Below are 18,861 nucleotides of genomic sequence, written 5' to 3'. Positions count from 1 at the left end.
GTGTAGGACTGTATTGGGATGCGAAATATGTCGTGGCATTGCCCCCTTGTGCCGTGGGGGTATGTTCTTTTGTTCACTGAACTTGTTTTTGTGTCTCAGAAGCTTGATCTCTTTGAAGTGTCAGAGTGAAGAGGACTAAAGGCAAGGGTGATCTAGTAACATGTCTCTACGTATCGGGATCAGCACTGCAAAACAGAAAGTTTAGGGAAGGTAAAAAGAAAAGAAAAGGTCCATGTAGCCATGAGGCCTTCCAGTGTCAATGAGCTTGCATTGCTATCTATTTACCCATCTAGATCAGACAAAACTTTTAGCTTTGGATTTTGATAAAGGAGTACTCGAGTACTATGGATCATCATTCACTTTTTAGTCTAGCATATATGTCTCTGGATGCATAAACTTGATTGTCTTCGATACAAAGCTCAAGTTTAATAATAGATATGATCGAGATCCTTTCTTTCTTAAATGAAAGATTTATATACGATGATCACAACTCAATCAATATAACATAATTTTTGTTTATTTGCAACCATGGTTGGGGAAAAATATGTTCTGTTCATCTTTTCATGGCTCACTGCTCTTTTCTTCTAACTTCGCTAACACTACAATGACATGCATCAATGCATGTAAAGAGGTCAGCAAGTATAGTCTTACCCAATTCTACAGAAAAGACAGGCATCACTTTCAGCTGCATGTGGCCTAAAGCAAAATTTGCTGCTAAATGTAGATTTGCGAATTGCTTTCACAGTTGATATACCTGCTGCCGAAATGGTGGAACGATTCAAAGGTGGTGCCAGGGTACTGTGTTGACATTAAGGGTGCACTCTGATTCTCTGAACATGCAGAGGCATCACGCTTGCAAAAAAGTTTCACGATGAAGATGCGTGTGAGGTAGACTGCTGAACTATAGTTTTTCTTGATGTTTATAAAGATGATACAGCACAATGCTAATGTTTTGCCAAGATCGGCAGAAAAGAATTCTTCAGCAGGCGGTTATTGTAAATCTGTTGTCACAGCACTTCCCATGGAGTAATTTGCTCTGACATGTGGAACAACGTGGTTCATGGTTTCCAAGGTAGGAAGGTCCAAAAGAGAAAAAACTCTACTGGCGGGGAAAGACCGCCCCCACGGCTTTCAATTAAGAAGTGGTTTCCAAGGTAGGAAGGTCCAAAAGAGAAAAAACTCTACTGGCGGGGGAAAGACCGCCCCCACGGCTTTCAATTAAGAAGAGGCCAGTTGACCCCGGAAGAGAAAACCCCCGAAAGCTGGCTTCCGGGCTTGGACTGGCGGCACCTTGGCCCTGGGGCGGTCCGTAACCTTCATGGGCTGGGTTCCGTCTCCCAAGAGCCGTGTCGCACAGCCAAGCTCAACAGAAGCACAACGAGGGCTTTTTTTTTCCCCACAGGCGGAGTAAATCCGTCCCGGTGGGGGTTCGAACCCCCCACCTGTGGAGTGCCGCCGGTTGCTTCGCACCAACTGGGCTAACAACCTTAGGCAAGGTCCAAAAGAGTCACTGCACTTATATATATTGACCTGGAAGAGGTTCCGATTGACATTCCAGCAGGGCTACTGCCAACAGCATATGTGGTAACCTAACCTCTGATCTTGCTTACAGATATATTGTTCCTTCAACCTTCTGTGAACCCAAGCGTCAGCTTAGCAAAGCATCACAACTGTCGGCATGTGATTGAACGCCTGCCATTAGGCTTTTCCATAATACCAAATTTATAGAGGCATTTATATGTAACATGATATAGTTAGAAGAACAATAATATTGTTTGAACAAGTAAGCTATATATATATATATCCTTTGTGGTTATATGTGCTAAAATGGAAAGCTGGTTTTCTTATGAGAGATATTTCATACCCTTTAAACTATGGGCCAATTGTTTTTGACAAATATTCTCTAAACTCTTCAGTAATTTAATATATTATATATGTGAGTATCCTCATCTTATGATAACATGTACACGGTACGCCGATGAACGTCTTTGAGTTTATATTTTGGTTTCATTTTCCATTAATTTCTTTTTATTTGCAGACTGCAGGGGCAACTACACAAGAGGGTCTGGAACTTGACTCAACTTGGACATGACAGGTATAGTAGTCATTATTGTCTTCAATTTGCATTCATACTGCACATTATATTTCACTTGGAATCACAAGACAAAAACTATGCAATGGCATAGCTATATCCACTCTGCTTCTCACAGAAAAAAGAGAAAAGAAAACACTCAAAAAGTACAATACATTCGATAACCCACCAAAAAAAGAAGAGAAGAAACAAAAAAAAATCAAGGAGCAGTTTGTTCCTATATATACTATATATGGTATAGTAAATATATCCCTCCTTATGAACTCAACTCAAGGAAGGACTCCAACGACAACCTTGGGGCGGCAATAACAATCCTTTCAACTCCCAGCAATAGGATGGAAGCTGAAAACCCAAAGGATGCCCGCTTATTGCTATGATCTTACACCTTGTACGTAGACTCGATCGCAGTGGTTATTAATAGCTAGCCAGCAGTAGCATATCGATCAGAGAAAAAGAAAGGGAAAAAATAGTTATTAGGTGAATTTTCTCAGCTGCAGCATCGTTGAGCAAATCAGAGGCTTCGTTCTCAGCTCGCCAGGGCCACACAGGATGTGCTCTCCTCGGTGCCGTCGGCCGTGCTGGAGCACCAAGCGTCGTCGGAGATGAACTGCATCCAGGATTCGTCCTTGTCCGCGTCATCGTCGGCGCCACGGGATGTGGAGCCGACGGGCACGTCTGGCGACGGCGTCTGGTACTCCTGGCTGCCACTGGTGAGCAGCTGCTGGCAGGCGCCCTCCAGCAGCGCCATGCTGCACTGCGCCTGCAGGTCATCCACCTCGGTGCAGATCGCGTTCTTCTTGAAGACCCGGCATAGCGCATAGGTGTCCTGATCATGAGAATACAAGAGTAATAAGGAGAAAAGAAAAGAATCATCAACACATAGTATTTCTGTCTTTTTTTGGCAAGTAGTTAGCTTATGTGCTACACTGACGCATGAATATGCTTGTACTATACATGCTACATTTGCTAAATAATGTTGGGATAAAATTAAACAGCATTGTCCTTTACTGATGTAGATTATGCAGCGTTGTTCTACTTTAAGATCTGGATATCAGAATAGAAAGGAGTTGATTTGCGAGAGAAAGAAGACGGCGATGGAAGGGAAGGGAAGGGTGTGAGGCTGATGATGGATTCAGCATGGAATAAAGCGAAAGCGAGCGACACCGACTTGCTCGGCCATGAGAGCGGGAAGAGGGCGAGAGAGATGGTTTCTTTGTTTTGTTTTGCTTTGCTTTGCTCTTTAATGCCTCATGGACATGATCAATGCACAGCCCAACGCAGATCATGTCTGCTGATCCTAGGATAAAGAGGAGTTTATTAGAGGATTATTGATACGTAAATACGCCTGCCCACCAAAGTAGCAGCACTAAGTACTAATACCAAGGCCTTTGCTGCCCTTTCTTTTGTTCTTGGTCAGGATTCAGGGAATGAAGGAAGGCTACAGATTTGTCCCATCAGCCATCAGAGTGGGGAGCGAGGGCAAAGCTGTACCAGAGAATGGCTACTACTGCTACCGATCGTGGTGCGTACAGATTCAACAAAAGGAGTTTTAATGCCTCGCAGAAATTTTCTTTGCTCAAGTCACTAGGTCAGGGCAAAAGGAAATACAGAAAGGAGCCGAGCTCTCAGAGCCCTAGCTAGCACATGATCATGGCCATGTGAAGCTTCTACGTATACATATATATGTAGCAAAGAAAGTGCAAATGTATTTGCAATTCGATGCTCATGACTGCAGCGCGTGCTTTATTATTCAGATTCAGTAGCTAGTTAGCAGCTGATAGAATCGGAGTAGTACATGACAAAGCTAAGCTAGAGACAGCAAGAGGCAAGGTAAGGTCACCTGGATGGGCAGCGTGTCCTCGGCGTCCTTGTCGTCGAGGCGGTACTCGTGCATGACCCAGTCGGTGCGCAACCCCTGCGGCGCGCGGCCGCGGTAGTAGACGAGCGTCTTCTTCATGCCGATGGGGCGGCCGCCGTGGTGGTGGAGCACGCGGCGGTCCTTGCCCGTGGACTTCCAGTACCCGGCCCGCGTCGCGCGGTTCGTGCGGAACCCGTTGGGGTACTTGCGGTCCCGCGGCCCGAAGAAGTACCACTCGGGGTCGCGGCTCGGCAGGAACGACTTGTCTGCACACGTGCACGGCGGCGATCGACGATCATCACAAGCAATTTTTGTTAGCACAGATCGATGCATGATCAGTTGATCACTCTGCAGCAGCAGCAGCTAGCAGATAGGATGAAGAAGCAAGATCATCAAGACGTGCAGTGCGTACCTGCGAGCTCCCATGGCTCGCACTTGTAGAGGTCGACCTCCGGGATGATGTCCAGCTCGATCTTGAGCCCGTGGATCTTGCGCTTCAGGTAGTAGTTCACCAGCTCCTCGTCCGTCGGGTGGAACCGGAACCCCGGCGGGAGCCCCACCGGCGCCATTTCTACTACCTAGCTATATGTACCGTGTCGATCGGCGGCGACGGTCGTCGTCGTCGAGGATGATCGATGCCGCCGCCGGCCCGGGCGCGCGCGGCCGGTGATCGATCGATCGATCAAGCAGCAGCTGCTGGCCGGGGGGGCGCGATCGACCCCTGCTGCCCGCACAGGCCACGGGGGTGTGGGTGTGGCCAAAGAGTATGCAGACACCTTGCTTGCTCCGCTCCTCTTTGCGCGCTGCTGCGGATCGGTGCCTTTACCAGCGACCCCCTTATAAGTAGGTTTTTCTCTGGGGATCGCCGGCCGGCGCGTCAGCTGGGGCCGACACAGACGCGGACACAGTCATGCCTCTCTCACGATTTTGGGCGATCGGATGGCCACCTTTAGTCGCCTCTTTTCCAGATTCCCGAGCCCTCACAAGCTTGATTGATGACCCTTTTTTCCACGGGCTCGCTCCACCGATCAGCAGCTAGACCTCTCGGCTTGTAACTATAGACTTCTCCTCTCCTCGACACCCTGAACTCCCGCTCTTATTATCTACCTGCAGCACAGTCGGTCTGACTCTACAGTCCTGCAAATGTAAATTAATTAAGTTCTAGGGAGCCGAGATATATATATATGGCTCCTCGCTGTTTCAAAGCCCAAACAATGCCGGTGTTTATAGCATTGCATTGGTTTGGTTCTTGTTTCATCTGCTGTTGAGTGATGAGGATGGAGCATTGCGTTGTGTCGCCAATGCAATAACTTGCCATGCGTGTTGATGGATCTGGGCATACGTAGTATGCACTGCGTGACAAAAAGCGGAAAAGAAGGAAGGCCATGCATGAAAGAAACGAGCTCAGCTAAAGAACGGTTGGGGAAAATATCTTTAGAAGTCTTGAGGAAGAAGGGGATACAGAGAAGCTTTGCTGTCTCGACCACCCTTTGGTGTGCCCGCCATGCATGCATACACCGCGCCGGCTTTAATTTTACTTTCAGGGATAAGTGTTCTTCACCTTTGGATCGATCATCTTCCATTCCATGATAGATGCCACAAATGCAAGCGATGATCCAGGTGGTGAGATCAAGTATTCAAGTACATTGTCAAAACCAGAGAAATATAATGCATGCTCACAAAAACTGATGGACGGACGACAGTGCAGACGCATCACGCGTTTGGAGATTTGTTATACTTGAAGATATGCACGCAAATTAATTAAACTCGCTCTCCTGAACTAAAACCGTCGTCGGTTAACTAGTTGTCTTTCAGACGTAATAATCAACGTCGAGCAAAAGTTGTTTTCATATCCTTGTGAACGAGGCGCGTTCGTCTTTGGACGCAACCGAGAGTCTCTGACTGATCCGGCCGGTGAGTAGTAGGTGCATAAGCAGTCGTGCTTTCTCCATTCTGACTTGCTGTGCTACCAGCGTCAAACAACAGTCGTTTACAATTCCGTTTGAAAGAGGTTATGCTTAGTATCCGTTTAGCCCGTGGCTGATGTTGCCGTGGTTCCATATCATATAAAAAACCATTGTTCTGTGACATGATTTGTTTTGTTGTTTTAAGAGTGATGAAAACTCATTGTCTAGTAGGACATTTTGGACCATGGTCACCGTGGAACTTTATTATTCTATGTAACAATTGATTTTATCGGCTGTGAAAATTATTATTCAGTTGTAACTGTATATTTGGGTTTGTTTCAGCAGTTTTTTTTTTCATGTTATATTGTTGGGTGAAACTCCTGCTATTGGGCCGTTGTCTAAATCTTGTTTCCGTCGCGTGGCCGAAGCGTTATTGGGCCGAACACTTTCTCCGCTGGTCCGGCCCGGGCTACACGCCATGATAGAAATTGGGGGCGGCTCCAGCTATTTTACTCGTGGTAGCGAGAGACACAGCGAGTCAGCGAGATGCGCCGTGTGCCGCGCTGCAAAAGTCATTGACACCAGATCACGTCACACGGCAGCCCAAATCACGACAGATCAATCAGACGTGCAGGATCGAATCATGCCCGGCCCGTCCCGCCTTGTTGGCCGTCGCCGCCTTGAGCCCTTGATCGCCTTGACACCGGAGACTGGACGCAACATGTCAGGATTCCATCGCCGTCGCCTTCAGGAAGCCACGTAAGCAGGCCTGTTCGGCTGCGCTGATTTTTTGGCTGATTTACTGTAGCTACAGTACCAATGTAGCTACAGTACTAGTACAGTATGTGCTCACACGCGTAAACGAGTTTATATCACGTGTAGTTGCTACAGTAACCAGCCGCTGCAGTACCAGCCGCTGCAGTAACCAGCCACTACAGTTACATCGTCTCACAAAAACCAGCTGCTACAGTACAGCCGGGGCAAAACCACCAGCCGAACAGGCTAAAGGACTCGAACCTCGGACGGACGATTAACAACTCTAGGGGGGAAAAAATTCGAAGACCTAGATGATACTGTCGACAGGTTTACATCAAGAACAAAAATTGTTCAAAAAACATTTGCAGCTAATTGTAGCTATTCCATCCTTAAAACGAGGGCAAATATGAGGCGGCGGCGGCGGCGGCAGCAGCTCTGACAAAATATGAATCCTCTCACCCTTTGGCTAGCTTCTCTTGAAGGTGCGGGTTGAGCTTCAGGCGGGACTGTCTGGGAGCTGTTTCTTGCTGTGGATTATCCCTGCTATGGTTCGGCGCCCCCCTCTGAAAAAAGTTTGGTTCAATTAAACTTTGCTCTTGCACAAATACTGCATGTCAGAAGAAATGTAACATGATAGTTTTCCCCCTAGACAACTACTCTGTCAGGCTCAGTAAAACATGTATATTCGAGCCGATTCTCTAGTGGGGGGAAAATGACAATGTGACATTTTTTTGCGAATGGCACCTCCCCTCTTTCCTATAATCATAAGAGGCAACTTATTCGGGCATAATAACTTTTATGCTAATGAACAGATTAAATAACAAAAATATAATCCTATCTAGTTATTTTAGATCATGACCAGCGCAGTTTTATACCTGGCTATATATGCACATGCACCTAGTCGTAACGTAATTATCTATTATGGCATGTGCGTCCAGTCGTAACATATACTACGCCACAGATGGGCAATTGAATTGCGCGCCAAAACTTAAACTAATTGCAAGAACGGGGGCAATAGTATCGACCAAATCATCATTTGCTTTTGGCAATAAACCAATGCAAACATATGCGCACCCGGCCCCTTGTGTCCTAATAATATATAAAACTTCGCACAAAGTTCACATACCTCGTCCCCTCCAGAAATTTGGCCGAATCCAACCTAGAGCCTCGAAAGCTTGCACCTTCTCTTGGAAAAGCTTCACCTCCGATGTGCCGGTGTGGCAATGTCAGCGATCTCCAAGCAATGGGCAAAGTGTTTTTGATCACCATACAGAGGCTCGGAGAAGTAGACGCTGTTCCTCTTCAACATGGAGGCGCTTGTTCCAGCGAAGCTGTGACGGAAATGCTTCGACACGAACAGCGTCATATCGCTGGCGTCCTTCACCCTGGACCATGCCGGCCTCGAGTCCAGGAGGTTGCACCTGACACTACTACAAAAACGTTGATTTGTTCCGGTTGGGAAACCGCTGTTGTTAGCGGTTTCCCAACCGGGAACGCCAGTCCGGGACAAAAGGGGTGCCCTTTTGTCCCGGGTGTGGCACCCGGGACAAAAGGTGCAGCCAGCGCCCACGTGGCTGGCGCACCCTTTTATTCCAGTTGGTGTTACCAACCGGGACAAAGGGTCTTTTTTTTTCTTCATGTTTTTCTTTTCTCAATTCTTTTTCTATTTCAATTATACTTTTGCATTTCAATTAAACTTATATATTGGAATTCAGTGTGTATGATCTCCACTAATATATACATATATATAGTTACTTATATAATATTTGTCCTAGATAGTTTTCATATATAAATTAATTCACTTATATATATATATGTATACACATATCAATACATGTGAATTCCTTTACATATGAAAATGTCTAGGACCAATATTATATAAATATATATATACACATATATATTATTGGAGTGCTTATATATATAATACATACATACTCCATCATATTTGCATAGGTATATTCGTTCTTAATTACATAGTAGAATTCGCCTTTTGGAAATTTAATACATACATACTCATAAATAGAAATTTAATACATAGACACACATATATATTTACATAGTTATATTCGTTCTTAATTACATATATACACGTATATTGTCATATTTGCTGTGATTGTCAATATTAGATATTCCATCATAGTAGAATTCGCCTTTTGGATCGAGGACTTGCTCAACAATAAATCCGGAGAATTGTTCTTGAATCGCCATAATCTTTTCCTCCGGTATGAGTTTATCGCGCATCTCCCCGACCTATGGAAAAAAGAGATAATTAATTTCGACTAATTAAAATACGAGTTCAAATATTAACAAGTTTTTTTACTTACTTCCTCCTCCCAATCTGTCCAGCCCTTTGGAGGACCTACCAGACCATGGATGTTCTCGCATACATAGTATGCGCACAATACAGTGCCTGGTTTCTGCCTCATACACTTTAAGAGAGAAAAAATTATCAGGTATTTACATGAATATATAATAAAACTAATGAATCGTGCAACGAATCATCCAAGTGCGTACCGGAAAATCTGTCTTGATCTTCAATTCCTTATCAAATTTGCCTGGATGATTTTTAGCGAATTCTTTCCAAACCCTGTGCATGATTAGAACAATTATAGTCAAGTAACAAAGTGATTCAAATTATCGGTCATCGACGGAGTAGTGGTAGAATTACTTTTTCATCATGTTAAGAAGATTTTCGTATTGTTCTGGAGGTCTCCTCAATGAGTCCATAACCACGAGTAGGCTCTTCTCGGGAATTATGACAATTAGGACAAAGTGTTCACTGCAAGATTATACGGAGGCAGTTCTTGGTAGTTAAGGTTTGAACAATTCGATTACAGAATAGAAAGAGTTAGACGGAAGGAATCACTCACGCAAAGTTGTAAGGAAACAATATCATTTGCTTGTTGTGATGAACGCTTATGTACTTGAACAAGTTTTGGAATATCTCATCGGAATTGTCACGTAGAAGCCTCTAATTACAAGTAATTGGGTCGATGAAGCTGAGGTGAGAGTATCCCTTTCTTCTGCAAGTATGTATCTCCATTCTACATGATACCGAATAAATCAAGAGATCAGTATGTTGAGATCATGCAAAACAATACGTAAGGAGAGTAAAATACTTACAGAACCCACAAGCCGACCATAGAGATGTCGAGGGCCTCCTGATGGAATAGTTGGTAAATTTCTTCCCAGTTTATCCATATAATGGCCTCCCCCCATAAGAAATCGTCATCTTTAATCTTTGCGCCCTGCATGAAGATGCAATCGGCCATCGCACGCATGTAGTGCTGGTGCAGCTTATACATTTGCGTTGGAAGCACAGACACTACTTCGGGGGTACAAGAGTTTTGCCGATCTCAAACGTCCATTTGACGACCACATTGGCCTTTGGAATATCTTCTCCCCCTGCAATCTGAGCGGCCGTCAGGTTTGATTCTTTCAAAAATGTAACAAAGTCTTGTTCTTGCGTCGTCTGTCCCACTACGAGAGGCTCTATTGATTGTTTCTTTTGGGCTCCGAGCTGTGGAACGTCGGACGACGACGACTTTGATTGTCTCTTCTTTTTCTCAGTAGTTTTGATAATTGTGCGTTCGTAGTCTGAAGGGGGGTCTCTCGGAATGAATTTTCTCTTATTTGCTTCGCACATTCCCTTAAAAAATTTCAAATCTATCGGATTTATCACTTTCTCGGGCTCCGGCTTCGGCTTCGGCTTGAAGTGCTCTTTAACTCTTTCTTGAGTTATCCGATCGCAATCTTCAAGGCTCATGTCCCAGGGTTCAATAGGAGCCTCCTTGGTTTTCTTCTCATTTTCCTTCTTCTTTGGAGGCTCCTTAGCTGGTGCAGCTACCTTCTTTGTCGGCGGCCGTTTCTGCTTCTTTGCCGGCGGCGGAGGGGGTGACCATGGAGGCGACGGTGACGCTTGAGTGTTCATCGGCGCATGAGATGATGGTGATGGAGAATGTGCCGGTGAACCTTGCCGAGACAGTGCTGCCCTTGGGGAGTTTTGCGGAGATGCCGGTCTTGGAGAGGCATACTGAGATGCCGGTCTTGGTGTTTGATCATCCGACTTTAGGACAATGTAGCGCTTATCCCATAGGATGTAGCCATGAATGGCTTCTGCTAGTGTCCTCTCCCCATCGCCTCCAGGAATATCAAGCTCGAGCGTCTCCCAACCCTAGCACACCTGCTCCACGCCAACTCTTGTGTATCTAGGCGGAATTTGCTGCCCGTGGTACACGTCGCCTGGTTCGGTTGGCATGGCGGTACCGTACGCAACAGTGAACATTAAGTTCTTAACGGCAGTCTGCAGGTCACAAGGTGTCCGGTGGGTGATCTCATCCACTGGAAATCGCTGCGGGGCCGACGCTTCAACTGCGGCCTGGATCCCCGTGGGCTTGGCGATGGCGACGTCTGTGGAAGCGCAGCTGCTTTTCCGCTGAGACATGTGATCGGCTGCGACACTAGGCTCTGGAGGCACCGTTTGCGCTTGCTGTTGCTGGCTCATTGCTACGGCCACTTGGCGTTGAACCTCTTCCTCTAGTCTTTGATCGTGTGACATGAGCCGTTCCTCTAGCCTTCGCAAGTGCTCCTGCTCATCATTCTTTCTTCTTTGCCGGCTTCTATATGAATCAATGTAATCCCTGAACCCATACTTCCACGGAACCACGCCTTTGCCTCTTGTGCGGCCCGGATGCTCTGGATTCCCAAGGGCGTAAGTCAGCTCGTCCCTCTCTCTATCCGGCTGGAATGTTCCCTCGGCCGCTGCTTGTATGGCCTCCTGTAGTCTCTGGGCTGCTCGCTAGATGTTTGGCCCATAGATGCAGTCACCAGTCAATAGGTCCAAGCTTCCCCCGTGACCATAAAACCAGGTCCTTGACCTTTCAGGCCAGTTCATGGTCGCAGGTTGGATGCCTCTGTCAAGCAGATCCTGCTCCATCTTCTCCCATTTGGGTACTGCAAGCTTGTAGCCTCCTTGGCCTAGAGTGTGATGGTACACTTTCTTCGAGGCGTTGTCTTTGGCCTTCTGCACCTTCTGAAGCCCAAGCTCTGAAGACTTGTATTCCACAAATGCATCCCAGTGACCCCTGAGCTTTTCGAGCTCGCCGGTAAATACGGGTGTGGTCCCGGTCTTGATATATTTCTTCGTCAAAATTTTCTTGAATGATCGCAGCTGTTCGGCCATCTTACTCAGGGTCCAGCGCTTGCATATCTCTTCGGATTCAGCTGGAACCGTGAAGTTTTTCTTAAGCTCCCGCCAGCACCATTCTTTTTCTCTTTCGGGTACCGCATCCCGTTCTTCGCTTGGATTGGAAGCTTTCCAGAGCCTGAAGCTGATCGGGATGTGGTCCCTGACAATACATCCGGATTGTCTTATGAATTTTTTGGCGGCAGCTTCTGGAGCGATCGGTTCGCCATCTGTACCAACTTCCGTTATAATGAACCGCCCTTCCAGTTTTTTTGTTGGGCCTCGCTTTGTCTTTTTCTGCTGCGACGATGATCCAGACGGCTATAAAAAAACATTCATAGTATTCATATAGATTCAGATGAAAATATGATTGTCACTACAAATAAATATAGTTGTGATATGTACATTAGCACTTTGTTCAGCAGCAGCGTCATCCTGAATAGATGGTGCCTCAATTCCATCACCGGACATATTCAAATATATGTCGGTATCGCTGCCATCATCAGCTTGTTCAGCGACATCTCCTTGACCTTCGCCAATCATATTCAACAGGAACTATTCGTCTTCCGCGTCTGTGTGTCGCGGGTCCATCGTAACTAAAATATGAATACAAATAAAACCCTTAAAAAAATTATCTAAATAATCCACATATTTAGATCGGTAACTATCGGAAACTATCGGAAACGATTCGGTCGGGATCGGTAACGATCGGAAACTATCGGAAACTATCGGAAATGTTTGTGTGTTAGCGCGAGTTTGCGAGCTCGAGACATAATTAAAGAATAAATACATGATAAATTGAACTCTTTGAATGACATAAAAAATAATAAATACATGATGAATTAAAGTCTTTGAATGACATAATTAAATAATGAATACATCATAATAGAAATTCTCTCTAATTCTATATTTCCTTCTCTATTTCTCTCGAAATTCTCTCTAATAATATATCCATAATTTGTTGCTAATAATATATCCAAAATTGAATTCTAATAATATATCCAAAATTGAATTCTAATAATATTTCCTTAATTAAATTCTAATAATATTTCCAAAATTGAATTCTAATAATATTTCCATAATTAAATTCTACTAATATATCCATAATTGAATTCTAATAATATATCCAAAATTGAATTCTAATAACATTTGCACAAAATTTGCACCTAATTCTAATAATTGAATTCTACTTAATATATAAGAAATTAAATTAACACTACTCATACATGATAATTGAATTCAAATAATTGAATTCTACATAAACATAAAATTTGAAAAGAAAAAAAGAAAATGTGGCCGGCCACACTACTCACACAGGGCGGCGGGGAAACCTAGCTAGGGGCGCGGCACGGCCCTGGACGACGAGGCGGGGAGCTGGCGGCACGGTGGCGCGCAGCGGAGAGGGTGGCGGCGCGGCGGCGTGCAGTGGAGGCCGCCGGGGGCGGCGAAGACGAGGGCGGGCGCGCGGAGTGGAGGCCGGGGCGGCGAAGCCGAGGTGGCACGGGGCCGGGGCCGGGATGGCGGACGTCAACGGCGGCGGCGCTCGCAGGGACGACGACGCTCGGTGACGTTGGGCTCGCGCGGCGGGGCTCTGGGCGGCGACGTCGACGGCGGCGGTGCTTGGGAGCTCGAGCGGTGGGGGGAGCAGGGGAACGGACGGCGGCGGCACCAAAAGAAACAAGTGTTTGGGGGAAGGGCGAAGGAGGGAGGAAGGAAATATATGGGGGGGCCTTTTGTCCCGGGTGTAGCCACCACCCGGGACAAAAGGACCTTTTGTCCCGGGTGGTGGCTTCACCCGGGACAAAAGGGGTTTTTGGACGGGCCGGGAAAATTCCCAGCCCGCGGCCCACCTTTAGTCCCGGGTAGATCTACCACCCGGGACAAAAGGGGCCGTTTTTCCTCATTCCCGCCTACTGTTATGTTTGTTTTTGTTTCTTTTTACTTCTCTTTTAAAATTGGTTTTCATTTGTTAATTCAGTTAATAAAATTATGATTCCAAAAATTATGGAACAAAATTTCTTATCTCTATATAAACTTGATACATGCAACAAAAATAATTAATTTTTATTCAAGTGATTGGGTCAATGAAATATCTAACTTTTTTGAAATCATATTTGTTATTTTGACCATGCAAAAATATATTAGGTGATTTTTTTTTTCAAACTGTTGCTTTTCGACAGAAAGTGGATTCTATCACGATATTAACGTTTAAAAAGTGAATTTTAGATAAAATTAAGCAATTTCATGATATTAATGAGTAGTGTGTGAGTTTGAGAGATAGTGTGTGTTAGTGAGATTGTGTGTGTTAGTGAGAGAGTATAGTGTGTTAATGCGAATGTAATTTCATGAAATAAATAAAATTTGTTGAGTCATCCATTATTGAATGAAAATTATAATTGAGTCTAGTAATTAAGTGAAAAATATATAAAATAATATATATAACACATAAAGTATAATTGTACAGTACATATATAATAAAAGTATTCGAATTGCGATTATGTTTTTATATAATAATATAAAATGATTCAAGTACATGAAGGATTAGCGGTAACAGACTTTCTGTTCACAAATATCCCTTGATTATGATCACGGCGCAAGTATGGAGCATCATCATTGGCTAGCAGGATGCATGGATCAGCATTTACTTCGAAAGGTGGAATGGCAACAAAATTATTATATTCTTCTGAAAAGTTTGTCTTGTCCTCCACTCCAACGATGTTTCTCTTTCCTGATATAACTATGTGTCGCTTAGGCTCATCCTTTTGCTTGTTTATCCACTTCTTTGGCTTGCTGGACATGTCCTTAATGTAGAAAACCTGAGCAACATCCTGGGCTAGGACAAATGGCTCGTCTCTATACCCAAGATTGTTGAGATCAACTATTGTCATCCCATACTCATCTTTTGTTACCCCTCCTCCAGATAGCTTAACCCATTGGCAACGAAATAGAGGCACCTTGAAATTGGGACCGTAATCCAGCTCCCATATCTCTTCAATGTAGGCGTAATATGTGTCCTTTTTTCCATTATTGTCCGTGGCATCCATACGAACACCGCTGTTTTGTTTGGTACTCTTTTTATCTTGGGCTATCGTATAAAATGTGTTTCCATTTATCTCGTACTCTTGGTATGTTAAGATATTCCAAGATGGTCCCCTAGCCAATAAGAACAGTTGTTCACTTATATCCATGTTATGCAATAGATGCTTCCGCAACCAGCTGCAGAAAGTGTTCATGTGCTCACGTGTAATCCATGCCTCAGACTTTTTCGGGAAATTGGAGAGCAGAATTTTCTTGTGTTCCTCGATATATGGGTCAACCAAGGATGATTGTTGAAGAGACGTATAATGCACTTTCTTAAATGAGAAATTATCTGTGCACACATAAGATTTCTTTCCTAATGTACCCTTTCCAGTTAGTCTCCCCTCATATCGCGATTCAGGGACTCCAATCGGTTTAAGGTCATCAATAAAGTCAACACAAAAGTCAATGACCTCCTCAGTTCCGTAGACACTGGCGATGCTTCTTCTGGACGAGCTCTATTACGAACACATTTCTTGAGTACCCCCATGAACCTTTCGAATGGGAACATGTTGTGTAGAAATACTGGTCCGAGGATATCAATTTCTTTGACAAGGTGCACTAGAAGATGTGTCATGATGTTGAAGAAAGATGGTGGAAATATCAGCTCAAAGCCAATAAGACATTACACCACATCGTTTTGCAGCTTTATCAAATTCTCCGGGTCAATTATCTTCTGAGAAACTGCGTTGAGGAATGCACATATCTTCACGATGGTTAACCGGACGTTATCAGGCAGAATCTCCCGCAGCACAACCGGAAGAAGTTCAGTCATAAGCACATGGCAGTCATGGGACTTGAGATTTGTAAATTTCTTCTCTGCCAAATTTAAGATTCCTTTTATATTGGATGAGTATCCAGATGGAACCTTTATACTGCTCAAGCAGTCAAACATGGTTTCTTTCTCTTCCTTGCTAAGAGTATAGCTGGCAGGACTTAAGTATTGTCGTCCATTATCTCGCTGTTGTGGATGTAAGGCATCTCGTTCTTCCATACGTTGCAATTCTTGACATGCTTCTACTGTATCTTTTGTCTTTCCGTACACTCCCAAGAATGCTATCAGGTTGACGCAAAAATTCTTCGTGAGGTGCATCACATCAATTGCATGACGAACATCTAAGACTTCCCAATATGGTAGCTCCCAAAATATAGATTTCTTCTTCCACATGGGCGCTATTCCGTTTTCGTTCGGAACAGGTTGGCTACCAGACCCCTTTCCAAAAATAACTTCTAGATCTTTTACCATATTGAAGTCGTCTTTACCACTACGGTGCATCGGTTTTGTTCGGTGGTCCGCTTGGCTTTTGAAATGCTTGCCCTTCTTTCGTACCGCATGCCTGATGGGAAGAAACCGACGATGACCCATGTATACAACCTTCTTACAGTGAGTCAACCATATATTATCGGTATCATCTGAACAGTGTGTGCATGCTTTGTATCCCTTGTTCGAATGTCCTGACAAGTTACTAAGAGCAGGCCAGTCATTGATCGTTACGAACGGCAATGCTCGTAGGTTGAAGTTTTCCTGTTTGTATTCATCCCACATCTGTACACCTTCATGGCCCAAAGCAATAAGAGTTCTTCGACCAATGGTCTTAGGTACACATCAATGTCATTTCTGGGCTGCTTTGGACCCGGGATAAGCACTGGCATCATGATGAACTTTCGTTTCATGCAGAGCCATGGTGGAAGATTGTACAGACAAAGAGTCACAGGCCAAGTGCTATGACCACTGCTCATCTCACCAAAAGGAATCATGCCATCCGTACTCAAACCGAACCTTATGTTTCTCGCATCCAAATCAAATTTAGGGTACGTTCTATCTATTTTTCTCTACTGCGACCCATCAGCGGGGTGTCTCAACATCGAGTCTTTCTTGCGTTCCTCTTTGTGCCATCGTATCAACTTAGCATTATCTTTATTTCTAAACATACGCTTCAAACGTGGTATTATAGGCGAATACCACATGACCTTCGCAGGAACTCTCTTCCGGGGAGGCTCCCCCTCGACATCTCCAGGATCATCTTTTCTAATCTTGTAACGCAATGCACTGCATACGGGACATGCATCCAAATTCTTGTACTCGCCTCGGTAGAGGATGCAGTCGTTGGGGCATGCATGTATCTTTTGCACTTCCAGTCCCAAAGGGCAAACAAGTTGTTTGGCTTCATACGTTGTGGCAGGCAATTCATTGTCCTTAGGAAGTATTTTTTTAACAAGTTTGAGTAATTCACCAAATCCCTTGTCGGATACACGATTTGTCGCCTTCCATTGCAGCAACTCCAAGGTGGTGCCAAGTTTCTTAAATCCATTTTGACAATCTGGGTACAACAATTTATGGTGGTCCTCTAACAACTTCTGGAACTTCAACCTCTCCGTTTCACTCTCATAGTCTGCCTGCACATTGTGCAATGCCTGCCCCAGATCGTCGCTGGGATCATTTTCTGCTACATCTACTTCGGGCTCTTCCATGGGAATATCGTCATCGAATGCACCGATTCCAGCATTCCCGGGAAAGTGGTCGTCAAAATCTTCTTCTTCATTGTCTTCCATGGTAACCCCCTGTTCTCCGTGCTTCGTCCAACAAACATACTTCTCCATGAAACCATTTGCGAAAATGTGGCTGTGTAGGATTCTTGAAGATGAGTAATCCTTGTTATTGTTGCAATGAACACACGGGCAGCACATAAAACCATTCTGCTTGTTTGCCTCAGCCACAGACAAAAAATAATACAGGCCATCAATGAATTCTTTCGAACGTCGGTCAGCATTGTACATCCATTGCCGGTCCATCTGCATTTTAAATAAATCGATTTGAATTCTTTACACGTATCGAATAAATAAAATATATCAAACCGAAATTAAACTAAATGTAACATAACATGAATAATTAAAAGATATGCAATATCCATCATACATCTTGATTAATTAAAAGAAGTACTTAATCTATTACAGAACTTAACAAAGGAGTACTATACATGAAATTTAAAAATTCGGTCAACAACACATAGGTTTTCAACCGTCCTTGCGTTGGAACGCAGAATGTTCTAACAGATTTCTTGCTGGCGCAGAAGAAGATGGCGGAGCTGAAACCTCCGAGTTTGGTGGTGACGAACCATAACGCCGCAATAAATCCTCAAGATCAAACGGAGGTTCCACGCCCCTTGCCATGCATTCTCTATATTCTTTTTCCAAATAACGGAGCGCTGCCCTATGAAAAAACACTAGGTTTTTTGGACCGACGACCTACTCGAGTTGTGCCCTTCTCTCCAGAAGGACAACGATCACCCCCACCGGCGCCACTCTCTCCAGTTGCTGAAGCCATATTTTACTGAAAAATACCTTTATTTTCCACATAATTATAAATTCTTACCATTACAATGCAAAAATTATTTACTATTACAATTACAATGATCAGATTAATAACTCTTGCAAATAACAATGAAATCATATAAAAAAAGACGAAATGTATCATTAATCCTAAAGAAATCTCTAATTAATTGAAAGAATTCTCTATAACTTCTAATTACTTTGACACCCTTCAGTTCCAGGAGTACACTAGAGTACTGAATAAATACATTCATGAATAATTCATTCATATTACAAAAAATTCTAATATACTCATTTCATTAATTCATTCATGAATACAAAAATCAACTATCCACAATATGGTCATGTATACAAGTACATCACATGAAGTGTCTACACTCATTCTAAAAATTTCTACTATCCACATACTCATCTAAATCTAAAAGAAAATCACACCTACATATGCAATCTAGCTAAATGTCCAAGAAATGAGCTAGCTACACATTTTCTCTATTTCTAAAGCATGAAATGAGCTATACAAGCCAAGGAAGAAGAGAAAAACTAGCCCCAAACCTTTAGCGCCGATGGATGGACGGGGAATCAAAGATCTTCACAAATGTGGTGAAGAAATGAGCAAGAACTCCTCCCTCCCGAGCCGAGAACAGCATGAAAC

The 18,861-nt window shown here is 44.1% G+C and overlaps 1 protein-coding gene and 1 long non-coding RNA gene across 2 annotated transcripts; one reads left to right on the top strand and one right to left on the bottom strand.

Annotated features, from left to right (window-relative positions):
* The first annotated feature begins 2 nt into the window (after nt 1-2).
* On the top strand, nt 3-3,084 carry LOC120686335. The gene is made up of 4 exons (XR_005680142.1): nt 3-888; nt 969-1,080; nt 1,497-1,584; nt 2,039-3,084. It is a non-coding gene; the product is annotated as an uncharacterized LOC120686335 (long non-coding RNA).
* Nucleotides 2,145-4,754, bottom strand: LOC120686306 (NAC domain-containing protein 86-like). The gene is made up of 3 exons (XM_039968509.1): nt 4,363-4,754; nt 3,933-4,216; nt 2,145-2,918 (listed from the first exon to the last, which is right to left on the bottom strand). The coding sequence occupies exons 1-3, from the start codon at nt 4,517-4,519 to the stop codon at nt 2,619-2,621; spliced, it is 741 nt and encodes a 246-aa protein (XP_039824443.1). The 5' UTR covers nt 4,520-4,754; the 3' UTR covers nt 2,145-2,618.
* Nucleotides 4,755-18,861: the final 14,107 nt, after the last annotated feature.

The sequence above is a fragment of the Panicum virgatum genome, chromosome 2K, assembly GCF_016808335.1.
Source record: "Panicum virgatum strain AP13 chromosome 2K, P.virgatum_v5, whole genome shotgun sequence".
Lineage (NCBI taxonomy): Eukaryota > Viridiplantae > Streptophyta > Magnoliopsida > Poales > Poaceae > Panicum > Panicum virgatum.
The sequence above is the reverse complement of the archived record's forward strand: the minus strand, read 5'-3'. Positions and strand labels throughout refer to the sequence as shown.